The sequence below is a fragment of the Dermacentor andersoni genome, chromosome 2 (assembly GCF_023375885.2).
Source record: "Dermacentor andersoni chromosome 2, qqDerAnde1_hic_scaffold, whole genome shotgun sequence".
Lineage (NCBI taxonomy): Eukaryota > Metazoa > Arthropoda > Arachnida > Ixodida > Ixodidae > Dermacentor > Dermacentor andersoni.
In genome coordinates, this window is record NC_092815.1 from 48,259,666 (window position 1) to 48,280,655 (window position 20,990).

Sequence of the window (20,990 nt, forward strand, 5' to 3'; positions counted from 1 at the left end):
AGCTGTTGCGGACAAACTGGATAAATTTACGTTGAAGGTACAGTGCAGTACGTTTCTGCGACTTCTGGAAAATAAACGCCATGCAAATTTGTCAAGCGGGCAAATGACGGACGGCGTGCAGACTTAACACCGCATTAAAGCACCGTAGCGTCTAGGCGACACTACGGAAGCGGTCGCACGTCAAATTAATACTTATGGGCCTTGAGCATAAGCTATGGGCTATGAGTTTGAGCTATGGGCAATACTTATGGGCCTTGAGTCTATGGCATTGCTAGAGGCCGCGGGTTCTATTCCGACAGTAGCAGCCACATTTCGAGGGGGCGAAATAAAAGAAAGTTCGTGTGCTTAGATTTAGATGCTTGTTAAAGAACCTGAGTGGGTCAGAATTATTCCGTGGTCCGCCACTGCGGCATGCATCTTAACGCAACTGTGCTTTGGCAAATACAGCCCCATAATTCAATTAATGTTTAACCCTTCTGCCTTGATGCGATGTGCCTTGTGAGACAATGACAATGCTGACCTTCTCGGAAATGGCGCACAACAACGTCTCAAGCAAACACGTCTCACTGTGCGTTGTGTACTACTCAGACAAACAGCAATATTGCACGCAAAGTAACGTTTGCCATCAACTCATATCTTGTATTCTACTAAATGCTGAAGAAATTCGCCGCTGAAGATCACCGCTAATTATAGCGAATTAAAGCAAACAGCATATAGAAGGGTTTGCTTACGTAGATTTCCACAGTGCGTAGGATCAACACAATTTTTTTTTACTTTAGTGGTCCTTCCTAACGAACTACCTCTGTTACATGCTGTTTTCTCGGCATTTATTCAAGCCGCTCTTTCAAGCAGTAGCTGAGAGTCAATCAAAATTGAAAGATCGGCTCATTGATAACATACTTTTATCTCTTTTCCTCTTACAACGAAGCTCCCATAACGATGGGTCATATATTGGCTACAATGCCTTTCGGCATGTCGGCCGTCATCATGACACTCAATGGCTCCGAGCTACGAAGCATGTTTGAGTACTCAGTCTCTGAGTACAGTTACCAAAAGAAGCAAGGCCGATTCTTGCAAGTATCGGGTGAGTGTCACGTAGTCCAGATAACTTATGAGGCTGTGGTACCGTGCTATTTTTCCTGGGCACTCACTTGCTTAGATACAGATGCAAGCACAGAACGTGCGTGCTTCTAAGGGCACAAACCAAAATATAACCACAAAGTGACAAAATTTACTGGTAAGCCCAAAGCAACCAGAGTCAGTCTGTATGTGGATAAAGCGTAAAAGAAGCTTCCGGCAAGCGTATTCCTTTTTGTCTTCAAAGGACGCCTGTAAGCAACAGCCAAGATGACTATTGGGGGGCGAGGACTTACGGAGTCGCCATCTGTCGGAAGCGCCTCCCTTGCGTAGTATGAGGGATCACGCGGCGCGCTCCTCATATAGGTTTGGCTTGCGGCGCTTAATAAAAGCACCACGAGGTAGCCCTCTTGTACATTTAAGTGCTCTCAAAACAACGGAACGTTATTACTGTCGAAATAATAATCTTGGGCAAACTGAAAGCACAGAATCGTTTACAGAAGCCATCTCTTTACCGAATACGCACCGTGGGAGCCACCTCGCGGTCGCCGCGATGGAGTTTCCCAAACCTGCTTGTGTGAAAGGTCGGCAATAGCTAAGCGCAAACTATGTGAAATATGTTCTTATAGTTGGCGGTCTGTATATCCAAATTGCGCATAACAGAACGAAGCCTCAATGCATGCAGCGATCGCACGGGTTCGCGGTGACCGACTGCGCATCTGCATGCACGCCCACGCACAATGTTTCGCTTTCACTGGGAGCGTTTTCGCACCGTGCTGTGAGCTTTAGGCCATATAATATGAGCACATTGACAGTGTCCACAAGCAACCATTGTTGCGTGGACGTTATCAGAGCTGTTCAAACACAATTTCGTTTTAACAAGATACTTCGACGCCTACGCGGCGACGGTGATATGCCGTCGCGACAATTCAATAATATTTTTTCTTCTAAATTCTTGGACGTTTCAATATTATTTCTAAAGTTGCATCGCACTATATGCACTCTGCGGGCGATTTCATACTGCTTCTTTTTCGTAATCAAGTGCGTTACTTCATAACACAAACATGACCATATGCCATGCCGTTGTTTAATGTACTTCTTACCACGCCCTTTCCATTCCAGTAAACTTGCAAGTGTCTAGCATCAGCAAGTTCATAGACCAAACCGTCGTGACATTAGCCGGGCAGCGAGCGCGGGCGAACGTCTCAGTGCGCGTTTTCTGCTACTCACCGAACATCGCAGTCCTGGCTCCTTAGCAGAAATATTCCTCGCGTCTGTAACCGTTGTAAGCTGTAAAGTAGTAACCGATGGCTGTTTGCCGGTTCTAACTTTCGCGAGTCACGCTTCACGCAGCTTCTTGTCCTGGGACTACGTGTGAATAAGGCTGAAACCGGGCTCCGTTGAGTACGTCCGGCACTGCGGCACCGAGCAGTAGCCTACCATGCTACACGCCTCCAAAGGCAGCCACTACCTATCATAGTGATTTCAAATGTTGTCAAGCAGACACCCAAGGCGGAAAAACCTCACTACTTAATCAGAACCGCAGCGCAGGTGGGACTTCAAACTTTCGTTCTCAGCTCGCTTCGGCGCTTCCGAAGCAGCCGACGCGGTCGCTGTGTCCACGTGATCCCTCATGCGACGTCACGCCGATGGTGGCGCCAGCTTTTCCAGTGGCGGAGCTCGCCCCCCAATTCTCGAAATGTTGGAAGCAAATCTCTTCGAGATACAATAGAATACACGATACGGTGTTCTTCGTTGCGGGAAGAGTTTGTAAAATATTGATGCAATTTTCTTGCTATCATGGTGTCTATTCGGTACTATTGATATTTCTAGAGCATTACATCTGCGGCACAAGAACGTGCTGACTTTGATCATGATGATGAATTGTATTTTAATGGCGCAGGAGCGGTGCAGATTATAATGCGTTTATACACTTTCGTTTATGTTACCGGTTTGAACTTTGTTATGTGTGTTGCTTGATTTGGTTTAGTTAACAGTCGAAAACATTTGGTTCATTAAAAGTGCAAGCGGCCTAATATTTCCAATAAATATTGTTACGTAAAACGACGCGATGCGTGACTATTTACAATGCATTTATAGCGAGATACACAGCAGCAACCGAGATGGTGGACAGCTTGTCTTAAAACTTTTTGTGCGCAAACAAACAGGGACGAAGAATAGGAGCAACACAAGGACGAGCGCTTTCTAAGAACTGGTTTTATTTTTGAAGAACCACCTGCTTAAATACCCACAGATCTGCGCGATCAAGTCAATAGAGCACGCCTATAGCGCATATTGTACCCGCAGATCTGCGCGATCAAGTCAAGAGAGCACGTCTATAGTACATATAACACTTGTGATAAAAAGACGTGGACAAAAGCCACCCGGTCAACATAAACACAGCAAGGTGCATGAAACAACCACTTACAATAAAATGCGTTAAAGATGTGATGATAGAAGCTTGCACACCAGACAAACCTGTCCTCTTCGTCGTCTGCTCCAGGCAGAATGTCTCTCTCAGAATGAGTTGGCTTGGTAATATTACCCCCGGCGATAGGAGCGCCGTCTCGCTGCACTTTAAACATTGATGTTAGGAGGAGGGCGGTATGCTTTCAGTCTTCTGACATGAACTATGTCACTCGGAGCGATCGTAATTGGCACAGTCGGCGAGACGGGAACAATTTCGTAGGTGACGTCCGTGGCCTGGCGGACGATACGGCAAGGGCCCGTGTACCGAGATAACTTCTCTGACAAGCCAACGCGACGGAATAGACACCACAGAAGAATAAATGCAACGGGTGAGAAACGAATGTCGTGATGCCGGCTATCATAAAGGCGCTTCCGGGTCGCTTGCGAGGCCGACGACAGCTTAGTGCGGGCGATTCGGCACGCGTGATCGGCACGAGCGGTGGCATCACGTGACCGGCTTCCAACACTTCACATACATGCATTTCTTCCCTCTTTGACACTCCTAATGCTAATGCGTTAAAAGGAAAGACCGATCGAAAGAGCTTTATAACTGGCTTAAACGTTTAATTGATGACAACTGAAAGCGAGTTCATGCTACCGTTATACTACATGTCGTACGTATATATCACCTATTGTTGGACATTTACATTTCAACAACTGTTCCAACTGTTGCAAACTTATGTGTAACAACGTTGTGTAACAACTGTCTTAGGCATTAGGTGGAAACAATCACATTACTCAACACACTGATGTTGCACAAAAATGAACACTGATGTTTCATATTCCTTTTTCGTTCTTTTTTTGGTTAGTTAGCACTCACATCCCCCGAAATCACGGATGTGCTGTCCAACATTGAGTAAGACAACTACGGCAATTTTTTCTCTCCAAATAATCTTTCCCACCTTTGACACCCTGATTACTACAAAGAATGATAACATCACAGAGAGAGAGAGAGAGAGAGAGAGAGAGAGAAAGGCAAAGGAAAGACAGGGAGGTTAACCAGAGATTATCTCCGGTTGGCTACCCTGTGCTAAGGAAGGGGCAAGGGGATGCAATAGGTGAGAGAGAGAAGGGTAAAAAAAGAAAAGAAAAACCATAACATCACAGCTGCAGCAGTCTGGCAGCTGCAGCTGCAGCAGTCTAGCAGATTGCCGCAGCTTTGCTGCGGCAATCTTGTACTTGACTTGTCTGTGTTCAAACAAGAAAGTGGAAATATACGACGCGTCCAATTCTAACAAATTATTCTAAAGCCTGGCAAAAAGTTGAGTCGTAGCATCCAACGACGCGGTCAAAGTCTGCACGTTTTGTGCGCCTGTAAAAGCGCCCATACTTTAGAAGCCTTGGGGAAACAGCATCGAATTAACCAGTATCATTAAAACTGGGGCCACTTCCAATGATTATTTCTAGCTCTCACGTAAGTTTACAGTTAATATTCATTGCAGCAAATTTAGGTTCGAAGGAGGATCTTAGTTTCTGAAAGCTTCCTTTTCGTGGTTTCACATTTACGTCTGCGTAGAGCTGAGCAGAAAAAAGACTTTCTCTTGCTATTTGCTTTTAGAGCTATTTGCATGACCAGCACTGCTGCACTCCTTCTGGCGCAAATTCTTTTTCAATGACCCTGGCCGGCTTTCCTGCGTAGGGTAAAGCCAAAAATCCTCAGGCTGATTTCCCCGCATTTCGCCCGTCAACGAGCGATTTGCTAATCTTCACTAAACTTTCGTGGTAACTCTTTCGATTTCCAACGCATTCTTAGATTCTGGAGCAGTATGCAAGTGCTTTGTCCGCAACGAAGGTGTTATTAGTCCTCCTCTTGGACACTGGCTTGAACCGGACGCTCCATCTGCTTGTTACCATGTGTACTTGTGCTTGTTAATAGCGCATGTTGTATATGCGGGTGTACTGTGTATGAGTGCGTCAGTTCATGCGTCAACCAATCTTTTTTAGAGTAGCATTTAGAGTAGCATTTAGAGTAGCTTTTTAGAGTAGCCTGGCCACACGCTAAGCGTATGGCCAGGCGAACATCTCTAGTGACTCATTAAAGAGTGTCTCTCTCTCTCTCTCTGTCTTACAGGTATTCGTGTGACGTATAACGTGGGGTATCCTCGTAACTGTCGCGTCGTATCACTACAAGTCCTGTGCAGAAAGTGCAGGGTGCCTCGATACGAGGAAGTAAGTGACACCGAGGTCTACCGAATCGTCACCACTGACTACATTACGAGAGGAGGGGATGGCTATAATAAAGCAACGAATGCCACAAGCGGAGGTGAGGAAGAGGTCGAATTTCGTGTATAGTGTTTAGATTTGTACACACCTAAGCCCAGGTTACAAATCACTCAGCCGATGTGATCGTCGCTTGTAAACTTATTTTTTGATATAGAATAACGGTAGAAAAACTGCTGGAGAAGCCAGAAGCACATCGAACAATATGCGGCGCTTCGTCCAGAAGGATTGCCGCAGTGTCCGCTTAAGTCACGTGGTACACGGCTGCGGACGGATTTTTTTCTCTTGGAGCTATGGAACAGGGCGCGTAATTAAGGGCAGACATTGCTCGAAGCCCGAGTAAATCTACACATTACACTTGCAATAGAAGCATGCGATCGCTTTCCTTGTAAAGTATTCTAAGAGACCACATATGGGTGTATGTGGACAAGTGATTTTCATGGGACTTCGCTATGCCACAATTACACTCATTTATTGAATAAAGAAGAGCTTACTTAGACGTCACCCGACCACACCTTCAGTATAGTAAAGAAGGCCGGTTGTCCAGAATGAAAGATTTCACGGACGTGGGGAGTCTTCAAAAGACCCATGAAGTTTGTTGTGCGCCTGCGCGTGCAAGGCCATGTAAAGTTTCTAGGGCGAAACAAAAGAGCTCTTCGCAATCGCGCTCACACGCGCTCCTACCTGATACGAGTGCTAAGTGCGTTTATCACTAAGTATCCATGCATCCCTTTAGACAGCAGCATAAAAGCTGCGTAACGATAGCTTGACTAGGGCCCTCTCCTCATGGGATGGGGCATGGTCAAGTTCAGTTTGCCATGCGGATTTCACTTTGACATTCCAATACACTTTTGTTTTACTACTCTTTTCTGCAGGTCCTGCAGATTACACAGTTCTTGTGAACCATGTCAGGAAGATGACGCCGGTGAAGTCGGCCCTTGAGGGACGCATAACAATTTTCAATGGATCTGAACGTGCAGCGATTCCAGGCGACTCTGTCACCAACCCATCGCTGAGGAGGAAAGAGACACTATCCGCAAGGCTGCTTTCACGCCCCATAGAAAAAATAAGAGCATTTTCTTATTTACTAGCGGGTTTATTCGAAACGAACCAGAAAATTTTAAACAAATAAATGTTTAATCGGTGCGAAACATATATAGCATCGCCCATTGTGTTCTTTAATTCAGGAAGCGCAGTTCTTTTAATGTGTTAGATATTACTAAACTCAATTTTAATGTATTGAAAGGATTTAACAGCAGCTTTGCTTATTAAAAAGAACTGTTGAGTATTTTCTAGTGGTGGCGTCACTGTACAGTTATATATATTATGAACCAATTGCACATCCCATTGTACTTGGCTCTACGTGAAAGAGAGAGAGAGAGAGATGCGAAGGGCGGAGTGGGTAACTGGAACATAAATATCGAGCTTGCTACCTTGCACTGTGGAATGGGTGAGGGGAGACGAAAGCTAGAGAAGGAAATTGCAAAAAGAGAGAGAAAATAGGAAATAAAAATAAGGAGCTATTTCTACTCCAGTCGAAAGTTCCCACAAAACACTGACGTGTGCCACCTTTGAAAGTGCTTTTAGTTTGCAGGCCGACACAAGCGAGCCGACAAAAGCGACGCAAGCATGTACCGCACGACCGCACCTGTGCATAACAGCACCTGTTAAAGGAAGCTTCTCATATAAAAAAAACAAAGCATATAGCTTTTGAAAGGGCAGTGCAATAGCGCTAAATAATGAGGGACAAAAAAAGAAGGCGGACAGATATAAGCGTTCACTCGCAAGGTCAGAGTACAGGTTAACCCGCAAGATTAGTACATTTGACAAACCACGATATATACTCACATTCTTTTTCGTGCATTACAATGCAACGATTGCTGACACATGGGTCAAGGTGTCTTCTAATGAAACATATTTGAATAGTTTTTCTGTTATTTGTTTCTTTCTGTCATAACAGCACTGTCGTGCCAAATTCAGTGACACAATCGCACACGTTGCTATGGGAATCAAAGATGGAAGTTGATTATTTCAAAGTAGTTACTGTTCTCTCTTAGCCTTTTCTTGATTCATATCTTCTCCGGTTTTACCAATATACACGTTTTTCGCAAGCCAGTGTAATGTTATACACTGCTGCTATAGCACTAAGAACAAACTTACCGACATGCCTCGCAGTGAAGTCGGATTCTTTAGATTTCTGGTTCCCGGATGCATGGTACACGAGAGCTCAAAGACGACTCAGCTTCCGTTTTGAAGAAACTACATCAATACTGCGCCAGGTGCCTGCATTATTCAGGCCATGGGCTACTTATATTTGCATGGTACGACAGAAAACACGTTGTTGTTAGCGCCTGCAATAGCTGTCGTTATATGAGTATCCAAATAACCTATCCTCGTTTTGCTGCATTGCTACAAAGAAGAAAGAAAAAAAAAGCGCGACGTTTCGGTACTGTTATGGCGCTGCTGTTCCCCGCCGTCTGGTGGCCGCACAAAAAACGATGCTGCGTGGCCCTAGGCCTTTAAAAATTCATTAAATAAGAACCTTTTATTAATTATAGTCACTAAGTGGTATGCTGCAACCGCAGAGCGGAACTCGAGCCAGTGCTTATTCTCATACCCTTTTGCTGGAAGCTTCGTTTAGAACCATTTCGAGAAATACGTTCTAAATAAGTGTCGTTAAATGCGTTGCTGTTACAGCTAACAGTTGGACAAACGTTATGCCCAGTGCGTAAACATATATGTAATAACAGTGCACATCGCTTCAGGTTTTGAGCATACTTTGAGTGCACGAGTGCCTTACTAAGTTACCGACAAATACCCGCACAAGCGTTCCATAACGAAGTTCGTAGCTGCAAAAGCGGGCGATGTACAAGAGAGCAACGTTTCAATGTGCTTATTCCGCTAGCATCGGTCACTTGGTCGTCGCTGTCGGACAGCTTCTTTCGCGCCGGCACGGTGATCGAAGTCAGTTGACCTAAAAGGCACTAGAGTCAGTGACAACCTGAGAATTACAAATAAGCTCCACCCACAAAAATGTACTTCGCCTGCCCTTCAACTCTGAAGAAGCGCCAAGCAACCAAGGGTCCACTCACAATTATGCACAAATTACATACAACCAATTAGGCTCGCTTACTTCCCTGTCGTGAAGCGGTATTGCTTGTTTAAAACAGCTGTTTCTTTCGTACATTTCTATCTTTGTGTCACTCGTTACATGATGCGACTTGAATGTCTAGGGCGAATTTTATGAGTGATCCTGGTGTCACTCTCAACCAAAGGTATTTTTTCGCTTTCATACAACGAGCTTTTATTTTCTTATTAGCCCAGCGTTTACATTAGAACAGCAAAGTCACTAAACTGTGAGCTGGCTCGAGCTGGCACGGCTCTATTTCAGAGCTTAGAGAGCTCGGCAAGCGTTAAACATCTGCAGCTATGGCAGGAAAACACATCCGTTAAAAGCTCCAATATCAATTTCGCCGCCAGTCAAGCTTCGGCTGTCTGCACAAGTGGGGAATAAGGTTTTTCTATATAGTGCGAACATGTTGGCGTTAGTGGTGCCACTTCTTTTGTGTGCTTGCTGCCTCGCCGAAGAATCTGGTTTTACTCTGACCGTGTTGCACACAAATGACGTGCACGCGCATATTGAAGAAAGCACTAAGTACGGTGCTATGTGCAGCGACGAAGATAAGAAAAACAAGAGCTGCGTTGGAGGCGTTGCTAGGATCAAGGCAAAGGTATGTGCACACCCTTCGAATATACCCTTTGTTGTTTGACGAGGGTGTGCGAAATCTGACACGTGTTCTGTTCCTGCGTCTATTCTTACGATCATATTGGTGGTTCGATTAATCTCAGAAATATTAATCACTTATCAACAATTATCACAGCAATATAACTTTTCTTTGTTGCAGTAATTACCGCTGTATTACATTTATGTTCTGACTCTAAGCTATATGTATACATATATACTGAACCATACAAGTTCTATCAAATCATAATTACATTTATTTTATTGCAGATAGCTACTGCGCATGCTAGGCGTCTTTCACCTTGTCATTCATCATGCTTTTACAACAGGTCACAGAATTGAAGAAACAATATCCAGGAGCCTTATTTATGAATGCCGGTGACTTCTTCCAAGGAACCGCATGGTACACTGTGCTGAAGGAAAAAATTATATCGGCCGTCATGTCCGACATGGATTACGATTGCGTGGTAAGAGACGGGGTCTACGTGAAAGCGATAGAAATCGCGTGGACTTTTTTACACAATACGAGCATCCCTGGACTGCAACTCATAGGCACTCTTGCACAATGTGCCTACACATCTATGGCCCATCTAGCCAAGCAATCTGAGGGGTGTTCTATAGAATTAACACACACACACACACACACACACACACACACACACACACACACACACACACACACACACACACACACACACACACATATATATATATATATATATATATATAACCATGGAAGTGTTAGCCAGCGCCACCATTCACAAACATCCTTTCTGCCGCAGGCGCCACATGTACGTGACCTTTGGGGGTGAAGGCAACTGGTCAATAATCCCACACATGCTGCCTGAAGGCATCAATGTTGCCGGATTCGAGACCCTCGTTATGCAACAAACGAGAAGAAAAGGATTTACTCCCAGGGTTAGTTCTAGTAGTAAAAACTTAAATAACCAAAAAAGTGGATGGGAAAACGACGCCACGGTAGTTGAATTGGTAAAGCACCGCACGCGTAATGCGAAGACGTGGGATCGTTCCCCACCTGCTGCAAGTTGGTTTTTCGTCCACTTTCCATTAATTTATTATTTCTTTAATTCACTTAGTTAGTACAAGTTATGTTGTCCTTGGTGTCATTGTTGGTTGGCTTCTTATGGTATATGATTAATAAAAGCGCACCCCTCGGCTGACCCCCTTTCTTCTATTACATATATATATATATATATATATATATATATATATATATATATATATATATATATATATATATATATATATATATATATATATATATATATATGGATAAGACTGATAAGCTTTGAAACTGTTCGTATCGAAGGTTGTTTAATGTAAAGTGTAATAGATTTACTGTTGGGCAAGAGAGGCGTCCCTCAACTTGGCACACACACTTTAAAGTTTGACCGCATATCACTTATAAGATGCCCTATAATATGCAAGATTAAAACACATCCCAATATTTAGTCCTCCCATGCAATACACCACGGACATACTGTTCATGCGTGCTTCTCTAAAGGGGGGGGGACAAGAATTTCGTCATTTTCTCCCATGCTCTTAATTAACCGACACACATAAAAGTTTGCTCACATATTACCCATAAAATTTCCTTCAAGCTCTCCTAAACTTTGGCTCGCTTTCTAAGAACACATGGAGAAAAGGCAGGGCAGCAGTTAACTCACAATTCAATTCGTTTGTTCCATTGTGCTTGAAGCTCCACTCAACTGTCATTTTTTCGTAGGTTCCGCTCGTCAACGTCAGGTGTGGCGATTCAAAATTGTGCATGATGCACGTCTGCCGACTACACAGGTGCACGATCTTGCCGTTAAAGCATATTTGAGCGCAAGCGCTTTCGCCACTGCAATGCGCGAGAACATCGCAAAGTAATGCCACTGTAAACTTCGGTGTTATTCAACGCTTATTCTAGATAGCGCGCGCGGATTGCAGGGAGCTGCAGAGTCACGTGATTGTCATTCACCAATCATTGTTGCATTTTGACGTAATAATTCTGCGGAAACCCGCAAGGTGGAGAGAAGTAGTTAAAGAGACATCCACCCGTTCAGACATCCACCCGTTCGTAGCAATTGCTACGAAGGAAACCCATACGGGTTCCTCGAAAGAAAAGCCTCAATGTTGAAGAAAAATTCGTTGTGGTCCGGGACTCGAACACGGGACCACCGCCTTTCCGGGGCAGCCGCTCGACCATCTGGGCTAACCAGGCGGCTAGCATATGGCAGGGCGAAGTCGAATTTGTCGACAACACGAAGGAAAGGCACGAGTTTGACGTAATAATTCTGCGAAAACCCGCAAAGGTTCCTTACGGGTTCCTCTTTCGAGGAACCCGTATGGGTTTTCTTTGTAGCAAGTGCTACGAAAGGGTGGATGTCTGATTTTCCCTTCTTTAATTGTTGCATTTTATATCATCCCTGACCTATTACGGAACGTTTCAGCGAAGGCGAAATAACTCTACGAAGAAAGTACACGTGCTCCTCTAAACTTCAATTGTTTTTGTTCCTTGTGAGTCCTATACGCCGGTAATACGTTTGTGAATTCATTGTACCAAGGACTGCAGTGACGTATGCTATTACAGTATTCCAGAGATAGACATGCATGGAAGGAAAACGGTAGTTGAAGCTGATGTTGCTGAGAACTCTCAGACAAAGAGCATTTGAGACCTCCACATTCATAAAACATGCAGAGGGCCGGATCGGCGCGGACTGAAAGGCAGGGGGGCGAGAATACGAGAATTTAAGAGCAATAATTTCGGTCTGTATTACCTCTCTATTAGTGCTCTTATAGAATGGGGGTGAGAGTTCTAACTTAGATGGTGTGTTCATATTTCTTGTTTGTAGTTATGCTTGGACATTATCTATATACCTGGAAACTGATTACCACAATGTCGCTTCAAAGAATAGTTATTATATAAACAGATTTTAGCTAACCTACAGCATCCCAAGTAATCGCTTACTCCCCTAAAGCGTGTAATTTACCCTTACCAGAAAAAATAAAGGAGAGAACTGTTTGCAAGAAGAATGATTTACTTTTGTCCTCCATCTTCTCCCAGTCGGAGACGATAGGTGAAACGTCATTTGAATGAAATGTGGTGGCTTGGGAACTCTGTTTTCAAGCAATGCAATTTCAGCAGTACCAAGTCTAAGGACGGGCTAGTTGATAAACGTTAAACTAAGATGAGAAGATGCGACAAAGATGCGTACCCAAGATATGAGAAGTGCGCATGTCCTGTGTAATCCTTGTATGCTCTGTATGCGTCTTTTCTACTAGTTTTCGTCTTAGTTGAGCAACACCAGACAACGCTTGCGGACGGTATTCACTACGTCAGCTTGCAAACACGCACGTGTGCGTTTAAAAAATAAAAATAAAGGTGAACAGAGGCGGGGGAGGGGGACAAATAAACAGACAGAAAAGTCTTAAATTGCGGGTTCTAAGGGCATAGCGGCAATGTTCAGCTGCAATGTTGGGGCTTCAATCTTTCGGTAAAGTTCGGTAACCTTTTATGTTAGAGGAAAATGGGGTGTGCTCGCGATCCGTTTGGCCAAAACCACGTGTCACTAGAATTGCCGAACAAAGGTGTCGAGATGCAACAACGGGGCGGTCCTGAAATGGATATGTTGAAATTTGCTAAATGTCTGAAGGGACGGGCTGATGCCCTGTTGCATATGTATAAGTAAAAAAAAAATGCAAAACAGAATGAATACATAGTATATATATATATTCAAGTTCATTACTCACCAAAGCGCACAATCGCCATAAGACAAGTTCATTGTTACTAGTATATTTCTTTTTTTCTCTCGCATGCATTCCAGTGCCTTGGGAACCACGAGTTCGACGATGGTCCAGAAGCGCTCGCGCTGTTTCTTGAAGCCATGAAAAAGGCTAACGTGACAGTCGTAAGCACGAATACTGACTTTTCGAAGGAGCCGGCTTTACGAAATATCAGTCTTCCGAAATCATTGACGATCAAGGTGAACGGCGTATCTGTGGGCATTGTCGGTGCAGTACTTCCCGAAACTCGATTTCTGTCGAATACTGGTAAGCTCAAAGAACTTATATTGTGGCATAATCGCAGAATTCTTTACATATGTTACGCTTAGCTTGCAAAAGTTGGCTCAGAGGTGCGTCACTTAAACCAGGTGGACACGAAATACGGTGCAGGTGTCTGCTCTGGATGATTAGATAACGTTAATGACAATAAAATTATCGATTTACTGGTAAAATTTTGACCACTATATTTAATGCAGCCGTTATTTGATGCAGAACCCTTCGCAGTCGGCGATGAGGGCTGCAGTCTGACGCGCCGGCGTCAGATGGTGGATAATCAGCAGCTTCTATCAACGAGAACAAAATTAACGAGCACTCACTCTCCTCCTTTCGAGGAGTGGCTTTGAGGCGCAGTTAAGTGCTTTCAGTAACAAGAACAAGTGAGTAATAGGAATAGGCGAACTGAGTACTACATAATTCTGTCAGGGTATACGTCGAAACGCTTAGTAAAATGACAAAAGACGGGTTATTCTTGGCTAACGCTCTTCTGCAATCTGCAAAATACATAGAATACAAAAGTTTATTAAGAAAGAGCGTCAGCAATACTAAGTGCTATGCTGGCTATTCAAGTGCACTTACACAAAATAATATAGAACGCTGTATATTTTGACGTGCCTAAAGGGTGCAGCTGCGTAAGTAAAGCTTGTTTAGTGACTGCAGCTTATTGTACTCTTTTTTTTTTTTAAATCAGTCTTTAGGTACTTGGTAGATCTGATGCCACTGTGATAAGTTTGGGAGGAGCATAGTAGCTTATTTTCAACAACCTTATCCTTGCTGTGACAATCAGTGTACTGGGCGCACTTTAAGATAAGTAAATTTGTTATAACTAAAGAGTAAAATTATACCTAAACATCATAGGCAACCGGAGTTTAGTCAACTTTATAGATCCGATAAGTCCTGCTTCAAGAAAAGGTGGCGATTTTATTAGCCAGCATAATGTAACGATCATATTTCAATTACATTTCTTTTCGCTCTTCGTAAGTCGTATGAGTGGCGCTCTGCCCAATGCGTTTGCCGGCCTTGAATAGTAGGCGATAAGGAAAAGAACAGAGTGGGAAAAAAATCCTCACAAGGTACCGACCATTGCCTCCGTTAATTTCCTTCATTCGGCATTCAGCGATGCACAAGCGTTATCTTCAGTGATGTGATTTGGCGCTGATACACCGCTTCCTTTCTTTTTTTTTCAGCATCTCAGAACCTTTCAGATACTTTGTCGGGGGCTACATTATAGCTTTATTACGGGGGATTTTTTACGTTCATTGGTCTCGCATCAGTAGGCCATACGAAAAATCCGTGAAGAAGCGTTATACAAGCAGTTCAACATCCTCAACGTCAAAAGTATTTCTTGTAGGCGAATGGCTGATCACTGGGCCAAGTTTACAGTTAGAATTCTCGCCCTGAATTCACATTGGAGACCTTCCAGTAGAACAGGCGCCAGACCATCTAAATAGTCAGCATAATATTAATAAAAGGTACTGAACAATGATCATCTTAAGACGCAAAAGTTTTTTTTTTTTTATTCTAGCCCTCATTTGTGGCAGCGTTTTTATTTCGACCGGAGATTGATATGCGTATCACCTTCCGTGAACCCTATAATAATTAGCTTATTTACCGCGTAGTTCTAATACCCGTAATAAAAGCGCTTGGTGTGTCTCCTTCTCTTACGTCCGTGTCGTATTTTTTTTCGCAATATCACTTGATTAATGGATTACCAACTTGCCCGGAATGCTGCTCTCAAAAAGATGAAGCTATACCTAAGAAAAGAGCGGTGACTTGGCGGAATGTAAACGTATAGTCTAAATTGACGAAAGAAAATACGCGTTCAGAAGGGGGAAAAACAGAAAACAAACTGCGGTGCTCACGCACCTGCATCAATGTAACCGTGACATACAGTTTAATCGTGGTAAAGCTACTCTCAACCAATTGCGTCCAATGGACAGCTTATGTCGTTCTATTTCTGGAGTTTTGGATATGGCAATGAACATTTTTATGCACCTAAAAATTATAGGATAATAATGACAGCGCTATGCATTGAAGAATGTACCAATCATTTGAGCACGTGCATAGGAGAGAGAAAAAGATAAACCGAAAATAGGGGAGGTAAGGGTGGTACGTCGACCAGAAAAGCGTCAGGTTTTGCTGTCATACACTGTGGGAATATAAAGGTAGAGGAGAAAGAGTGAGAGAGTGAGCAAAACACTCACGCAGGAGGAGGCACAGGAGGGCTATATAAACGGCAACTCAGGCTAGCACACTTCAAAAACTGGACTATTAAAAGTGCGCAAGAATATGTTGATGTAAACAGCAAACTTGGCAAGAAAAGTTGGTTTACGTCGTGCTCCTATTTCTTACAGGTAAAGTGGAGTTTCAAGATGAAATTACGAGCATTAAACGAGAAGTAGAAAAGCTCGAGAAGGACGGTGTAAAAGTGTTTGTGGCAATTACGCACTCAGGATACCCACGAGACATCGAAATCGTGAAGCAAGTGAAGCACTTGGATCTGCTCGTCGGTGGACACACAAACACGTTTCTGTACCATGGTACTGAATCGTCTGGCATTCCTTCCTTTTCTTGTTGAAAAGCGGCTCGGACACAGCTTGATTTGTTGTGAGAAGCTTCTAACGTGGATGCGCAGAGTGATATTGTTGTCCAGAAATTTACCTCCATTTGCAGCTAGTCACAACAGCACCTTTCTCTTCGTCCCGGCCTGTTCTCTTCGTTTGCGTCAGGATACGTTCATGACTTACCGTTTACTATTTCCGCAGGTGGGCTGACTTTATGAACAGTTAAGATGCCACCGATAATGCCTAGGTAATACTCAGACCGGGGCCTTGCAGTGTTTCAAAAGTGAAAAGAAAAGTCTAACATTTAGTGACTGCAAAACAGCGCACTGCATACGAGGTCGTAGTCAGAGAGAGAGAGAGAGATTTGATCTTGATGTGTTCACTTGTCCATACGCCGAAGAGCCTATTTTGGAAAGGGTGATACATGAAATGACTTACATGCCTAGAATACACACAGATAACATACAGAAGCCAGACAGTGACAGGTTAATTAAAACAGTGCGCCCAGTTTTATGCTAACGAAATAGTGACAGAAAAGATGGTAGAGAAACATGGGAAGGAGTGAGGGAATGGCGGATGTAAGGTTCGCACTGCTTTGGCTCGTAGTAACGTATGGTTTTGCATGGCAAGTGACCTGACTTGCCTATTTGCTTTATTTATGTAGAGGTAATTTAATATGTAGTTGGGGAAAATGGGAATTGTTTTGGAGCTATTGATGTATTCCTATTGATTGGCATGTGAGATTCGCAAAACGGTTCAGTAGTATAAAGTGGTTCGTACTAAAAAGCCCCGCGTCACGGCAAAGAGACCGCTGCGAATGAAAGGGAACAATATACACAAATATGTCGAGTCAGTTCTCGAAATAGGCGCTTTAATCAATTCCATCGAACCGCTGTGTGCAGCTCCGGCAGCACGGTCAGTGTAAACGTTGCCTTGTATTCCCTAGTATAACGGGTAGCCACTGAAACACAACGCTAGCTGTGATGCAGGTCGCAGTCTTTATTAGTCCTCTGATGTCGATGATGAGATTGCTCATTTGTGCGCGCGGGTCTTCAGCGGTTGCAGAAGCACTCGTGATTCGACAAAGAATGAAGAGTGAGCTGTTTTGTTCATTATATATCGTATGCCATATGCAATAGCTGCCGGCACATGTTCAGCTATAGCTCAGTGGCTGAGCAGTGGCCGAACAAGGAATGTCGCTAGAGCCAACGTCTCGACAAGGGGAGTACTTCGTCAGTAACTGTCCTGATGAAGACGGGTCCCATTTTCGAAGTAGTAGCTCTAGAGACATTCCTTGTTCGTCGACTCCTCGTCACTTCGAGCCTCTATCTCACCCTGAACTTGCTCAGTTTAGTGGCTGTAGCTGAAGCTAGAACATCGGTGATTCCGTGGGCTGCTGCTGCACGATCGGTGTTGGCGACATTGTGGCTGCCTTAAAAGCGCCAGATTGGCAATTACTTTCATTGTTGTTGCAGCACCGCTATGGGTGAGCAACACATATGACTCCAGAGGAGCAGCATGAGTGCCAGGAGCGGCATAAGGAAAAAGAAACGGCAGTACGAGCAGCGGTGGCGTGCTGTCAAAATTACTATTACTCTCGTTACTACCATTACTCTAAGTTACCATTACTCTAATGCGATAGAGCATTGCATACCCCCCTCAGCAGTTGTGGTGGTGGTTTCAAACACCTTCGCTGGACATCCACTTTCGCAGGCGTGGGCCAAGACGACGAGTCATTTTTTAAAACTGTGAGTCCGAGTGTAAGCGCTGCTGTGCATGACTGCAATTGATTATGATTTCGAGTGAATCCAGCTTGTCCTCATTCGGTTAGTGAGTTAATTATACATATTTGTGACATCTGCATGGAAGTGGCGATGTTTCTATACCATATAAATGACGCAAATTCAGAAATGTGATTTTTTTCTATGAGTCGTTTGCATTGCTTACTGGAAGGAGAAGCGATACTGAGGCACATATCATTAACTTGCATTTCACACACCATTGATGAAAGACTCTGCCGGAGGGTCACTGAAATCTGCAGGTATTTTTTTTTCAGGCTCAACAAAGTACGCAAAGGAATTTAAAGCGAGGTGAACATACAGCAGCATATTCATTCTCTAAGCATTGGCTATTCATACCATTAGGAATAATTATTAGTTAGCTAGTTTCTTCTCTTTAAAATGTAATAAAATTTGACCTGTGTATACAGGGTGTCCCAACTATCATGACCAAAATTTTAAAATATCTAAATGCCACTTAGCTTTACAGAACCAAGGTAATGTCGTTTTCCATCGCTTGGAGATGCTCAGATTATATTTTGCATTCCGCCTAATTACATAATTAGTCTTAATTAATCCTAGACGGTACGCCTTTCAACCGCTCTCACATCGCCGACGCACGAAATCACCAAAGTTTCTACATTGAATTATTAACTACCCTTGCCGGGTTTCTTCAGATGATTACCTAACTCCTGCTAAACTTAGAAGGGTAATAGTTTGGGGCTAGTTGGTTTTCCATGAGACTGTGTGAGTCAGGGTGAAGATGAACAAGAGACACAGAAAATATGCGGACAAGGGCCTGTCCTCGTTTTTCTGTGTCCAGTGTTTCGCTTCGTGCTGCAACACGCAGTCTCGTGGAAAACCATCTAATACTAGAAGTCACCACCGCCTAATCATCGTGCCTTTTAACGCGACAGCGTTAAGGAGCTCATGTCTCAGAAAAGCCGGTGTCGGCGGCGTTCGCCGCGAGCGAAAAATCCCGGAAGCCAATTCATAAATAAAAACAACTTGCAAGATGAGCTGGGTGAGAATCGAACCAGGGTCTCCGGAGTGTGAGACGGAGACGCTACCACTCAGTCATGAGTTCGATGGTTCAAAGCGCAAGAACAGCGCCTCTAGTGAATGCGGTGTTGCCTTAGAAACGTGCCGTAGAAAGTTATACTGCGGTGTATATCGGTAATTATGAGCATGTAAATTACAGAAGCCGCAGTTAAACGAGTAGTGAAGTACGTTTCCGCTACATTTCTTCTGCGCTTGGCGCACACGCAGAACCATCTTACGGCAAACACAGAAGACCCCCTCCTTGCAATGTACGGCACTGCCCCGACAGGTGGCGCGCCACTCGCCCGTTTCTCCCCTTCGTCTCGTCAAGAGCATGCCGAGCGAATGAGTGGGCGGTGCGAACGGGGTACGATAAAACTATCGCGTTCCACTCTTGAAGACGAAACTTAAGCGTCCTCCAATTTTTTTTTACCCGTACGGACACATTTAAGTACAGTTTCTTTCCTTGTGTAATTCAATATTGGAATTGCTTGCCTGATCCTACTCGTTCTCTTTGTTTAAACTTATCTTTAGACCCGCCCTGGTTGCTCAGGGGCTATGGTGTTGGGCAAGTGAGCACGAGGTCGCGGGATCGAATCTCGGCCACAGCGGCCGCATTTCGACGTGGGCGAAATGCGAGAACACCCGTGTACTTAGATTTAGGTGCACATTAAGAAACCCCAGGTGGTCGAAATTTCGGGAGTCCACTACGGCGTGCCTCATAATCAGAAAGTGGTTTTGCCCATAAAACCCCATAACTTAAACTTACCTTCAGCGACTATTGAATAGGCCGTTAGCATTTTGATTTGGTCTGTATTTTTCATATTACCTCGATTATTTGCAATTGTTCTGCTTTTCACACCCACTCCTGCAATACCCCAATTCCGGACTGCAGCGTGTACTAATAAAAATAAGAATACGCCAACTTCTCAAACATTACAATTAGATGAAAAGTACCAATGAGAAAATTGCAGGGCAACATAAAGAACTCCCGATACAGCTTTCTGTTGCTCAATACGTGCTACATACAAGTGTTAGTTTCCTAGCGTGAAAAAAGCCCACGAATACACGCAAAATTGCAGCACAACTGGTTGCTCGAGGCACTTAGCGTGTATTCGTGGGCTTTTTTCCCGCTCAGAAAAGCACTTTTATGTAGTACGTATGGAACAACAGAAAGCTGCATCGGTAGGTTTTATGTTGCTCTGCAATTTTCTCATTGACACCTTTCATCTAATTATAATATTTGAGAAGTTGATTAATAAACTAAGGCTATCTATGATTTAAGGCGGAATGCAAAAAACTAATCTGAGTATCTCCAAGCGACGGCAAACAACATTACTTTGGTTCTGTGTAGCTGCGTGGCATTTGCTTAGTTTTACATCTTGGTGCATGATAGTTGAGACACCCTGTATATTTACATATATTGTGCCTGTGCATGGCGTTCACAGTGGAAATAAAAGGAAATGTTGAAATGAAAAAATACGGATTAGGTAGCCGCCGCTGATGCGCTAATGCGCTTCTCCTCCTATTGTCAGGATTTGTACAAATAAAGCAAAAACATGATTTAACAGCCGTGCACGTCCGCGTCAACACTGATTCACTAAGCTTTTAGCTGCAATAAAATTTTCAGTGAAAAGGTAGAACCAACTCAAAAAAAACTTCAAATGATGTCAGTAACAGAACAATCTGGTAATTATAATATTTGAGAAGTTGATTACTAAACTAAGGCTAACCATGATTTAAGGCGGAATGCAAAAAACTGCCGACAACGGCGGGCTTCGGGGCTCGAGCCCCCGCGGGAAACTCCGGAGGGGGCTCGAGCCCCGAAGCCCCCCGTAGTCGGCACCTATGTCACAAAGCAGGCCATGGCGCGCAAGAAAGGCAAGCTTCAAACACGCATAGCTTCAGTGTTCTGCGCTGTGATAATTCTTTTTTTGAAAGTAGTAGTTATACTTAAGCGATACCAGAGTCCTTCCACGAACTCTGGAGATACTCTCCGCGTTTAAACACATTTTTAAATGTTTTTCAGGAATC

The 20,990-nt window shown here is 43.9% G+C and overlaps 2 protein-coding genes across 4 annotated transcripts in view; both read left to right on the forward strand.

Moving 5' to 3' along the window:
• LOC126542648 (adenylate cyclase type 6-like) overlaps positions 1-7,056 on the forward strand; it is a 243,454-nt gene extending 236,398 nt beyond the window's left edge. Inside the window, exons 23-25 of one of the 3 annotated variants that reach the window (XM_055077175.2) lie at positions 929-1,084; positions 5,618-5,809; positions 6,642-7,056. In XM_055077175.2, the coding sequence (XP_054933150.1) occupies positions 929-1,084; positions 5,618-5,809; positions 6,642-6,898 (605 nt within the window). In that variant the 3' untranslated portion in view covers positions 6,899-7,056. The remainder of the gene's footprint in view (positions 1-928; positions 1,085-5,617; positions 5,810-6,641) is intronic. The other 2 variants (XM_055077176.2, XM_055077177.2) reach the window with 2 other exon arrangements.
• A 2,070-nt stretch (positions 7,057-9,126) lies between these two features.
• Positions 9,127-20,990, forward strand: part of LOC129387819 (snake venom 5'-nucleotidase-like) — a 29,925-nt gene continuing 18,061 nt past the window's right edge. Inside the window, exons 1-3 of the mRNA XM_072286400.1 lie at positions 9,127-9,497; positions 13,339-13,564; positions 15,928-16,113. Coding sequence (XP_072142501.1) covers positions 9,303-9,497; positions 13,339-13,564; positions 15,928-16,113 — 607 coding nt within the window. The 5' untranslated portion in view covers positions 9,127-9,302. The remainder of the gene's footprint in view (positions 9,498-13,338; positions 13,565-15,927; positions 16,114-20,990) is intronic.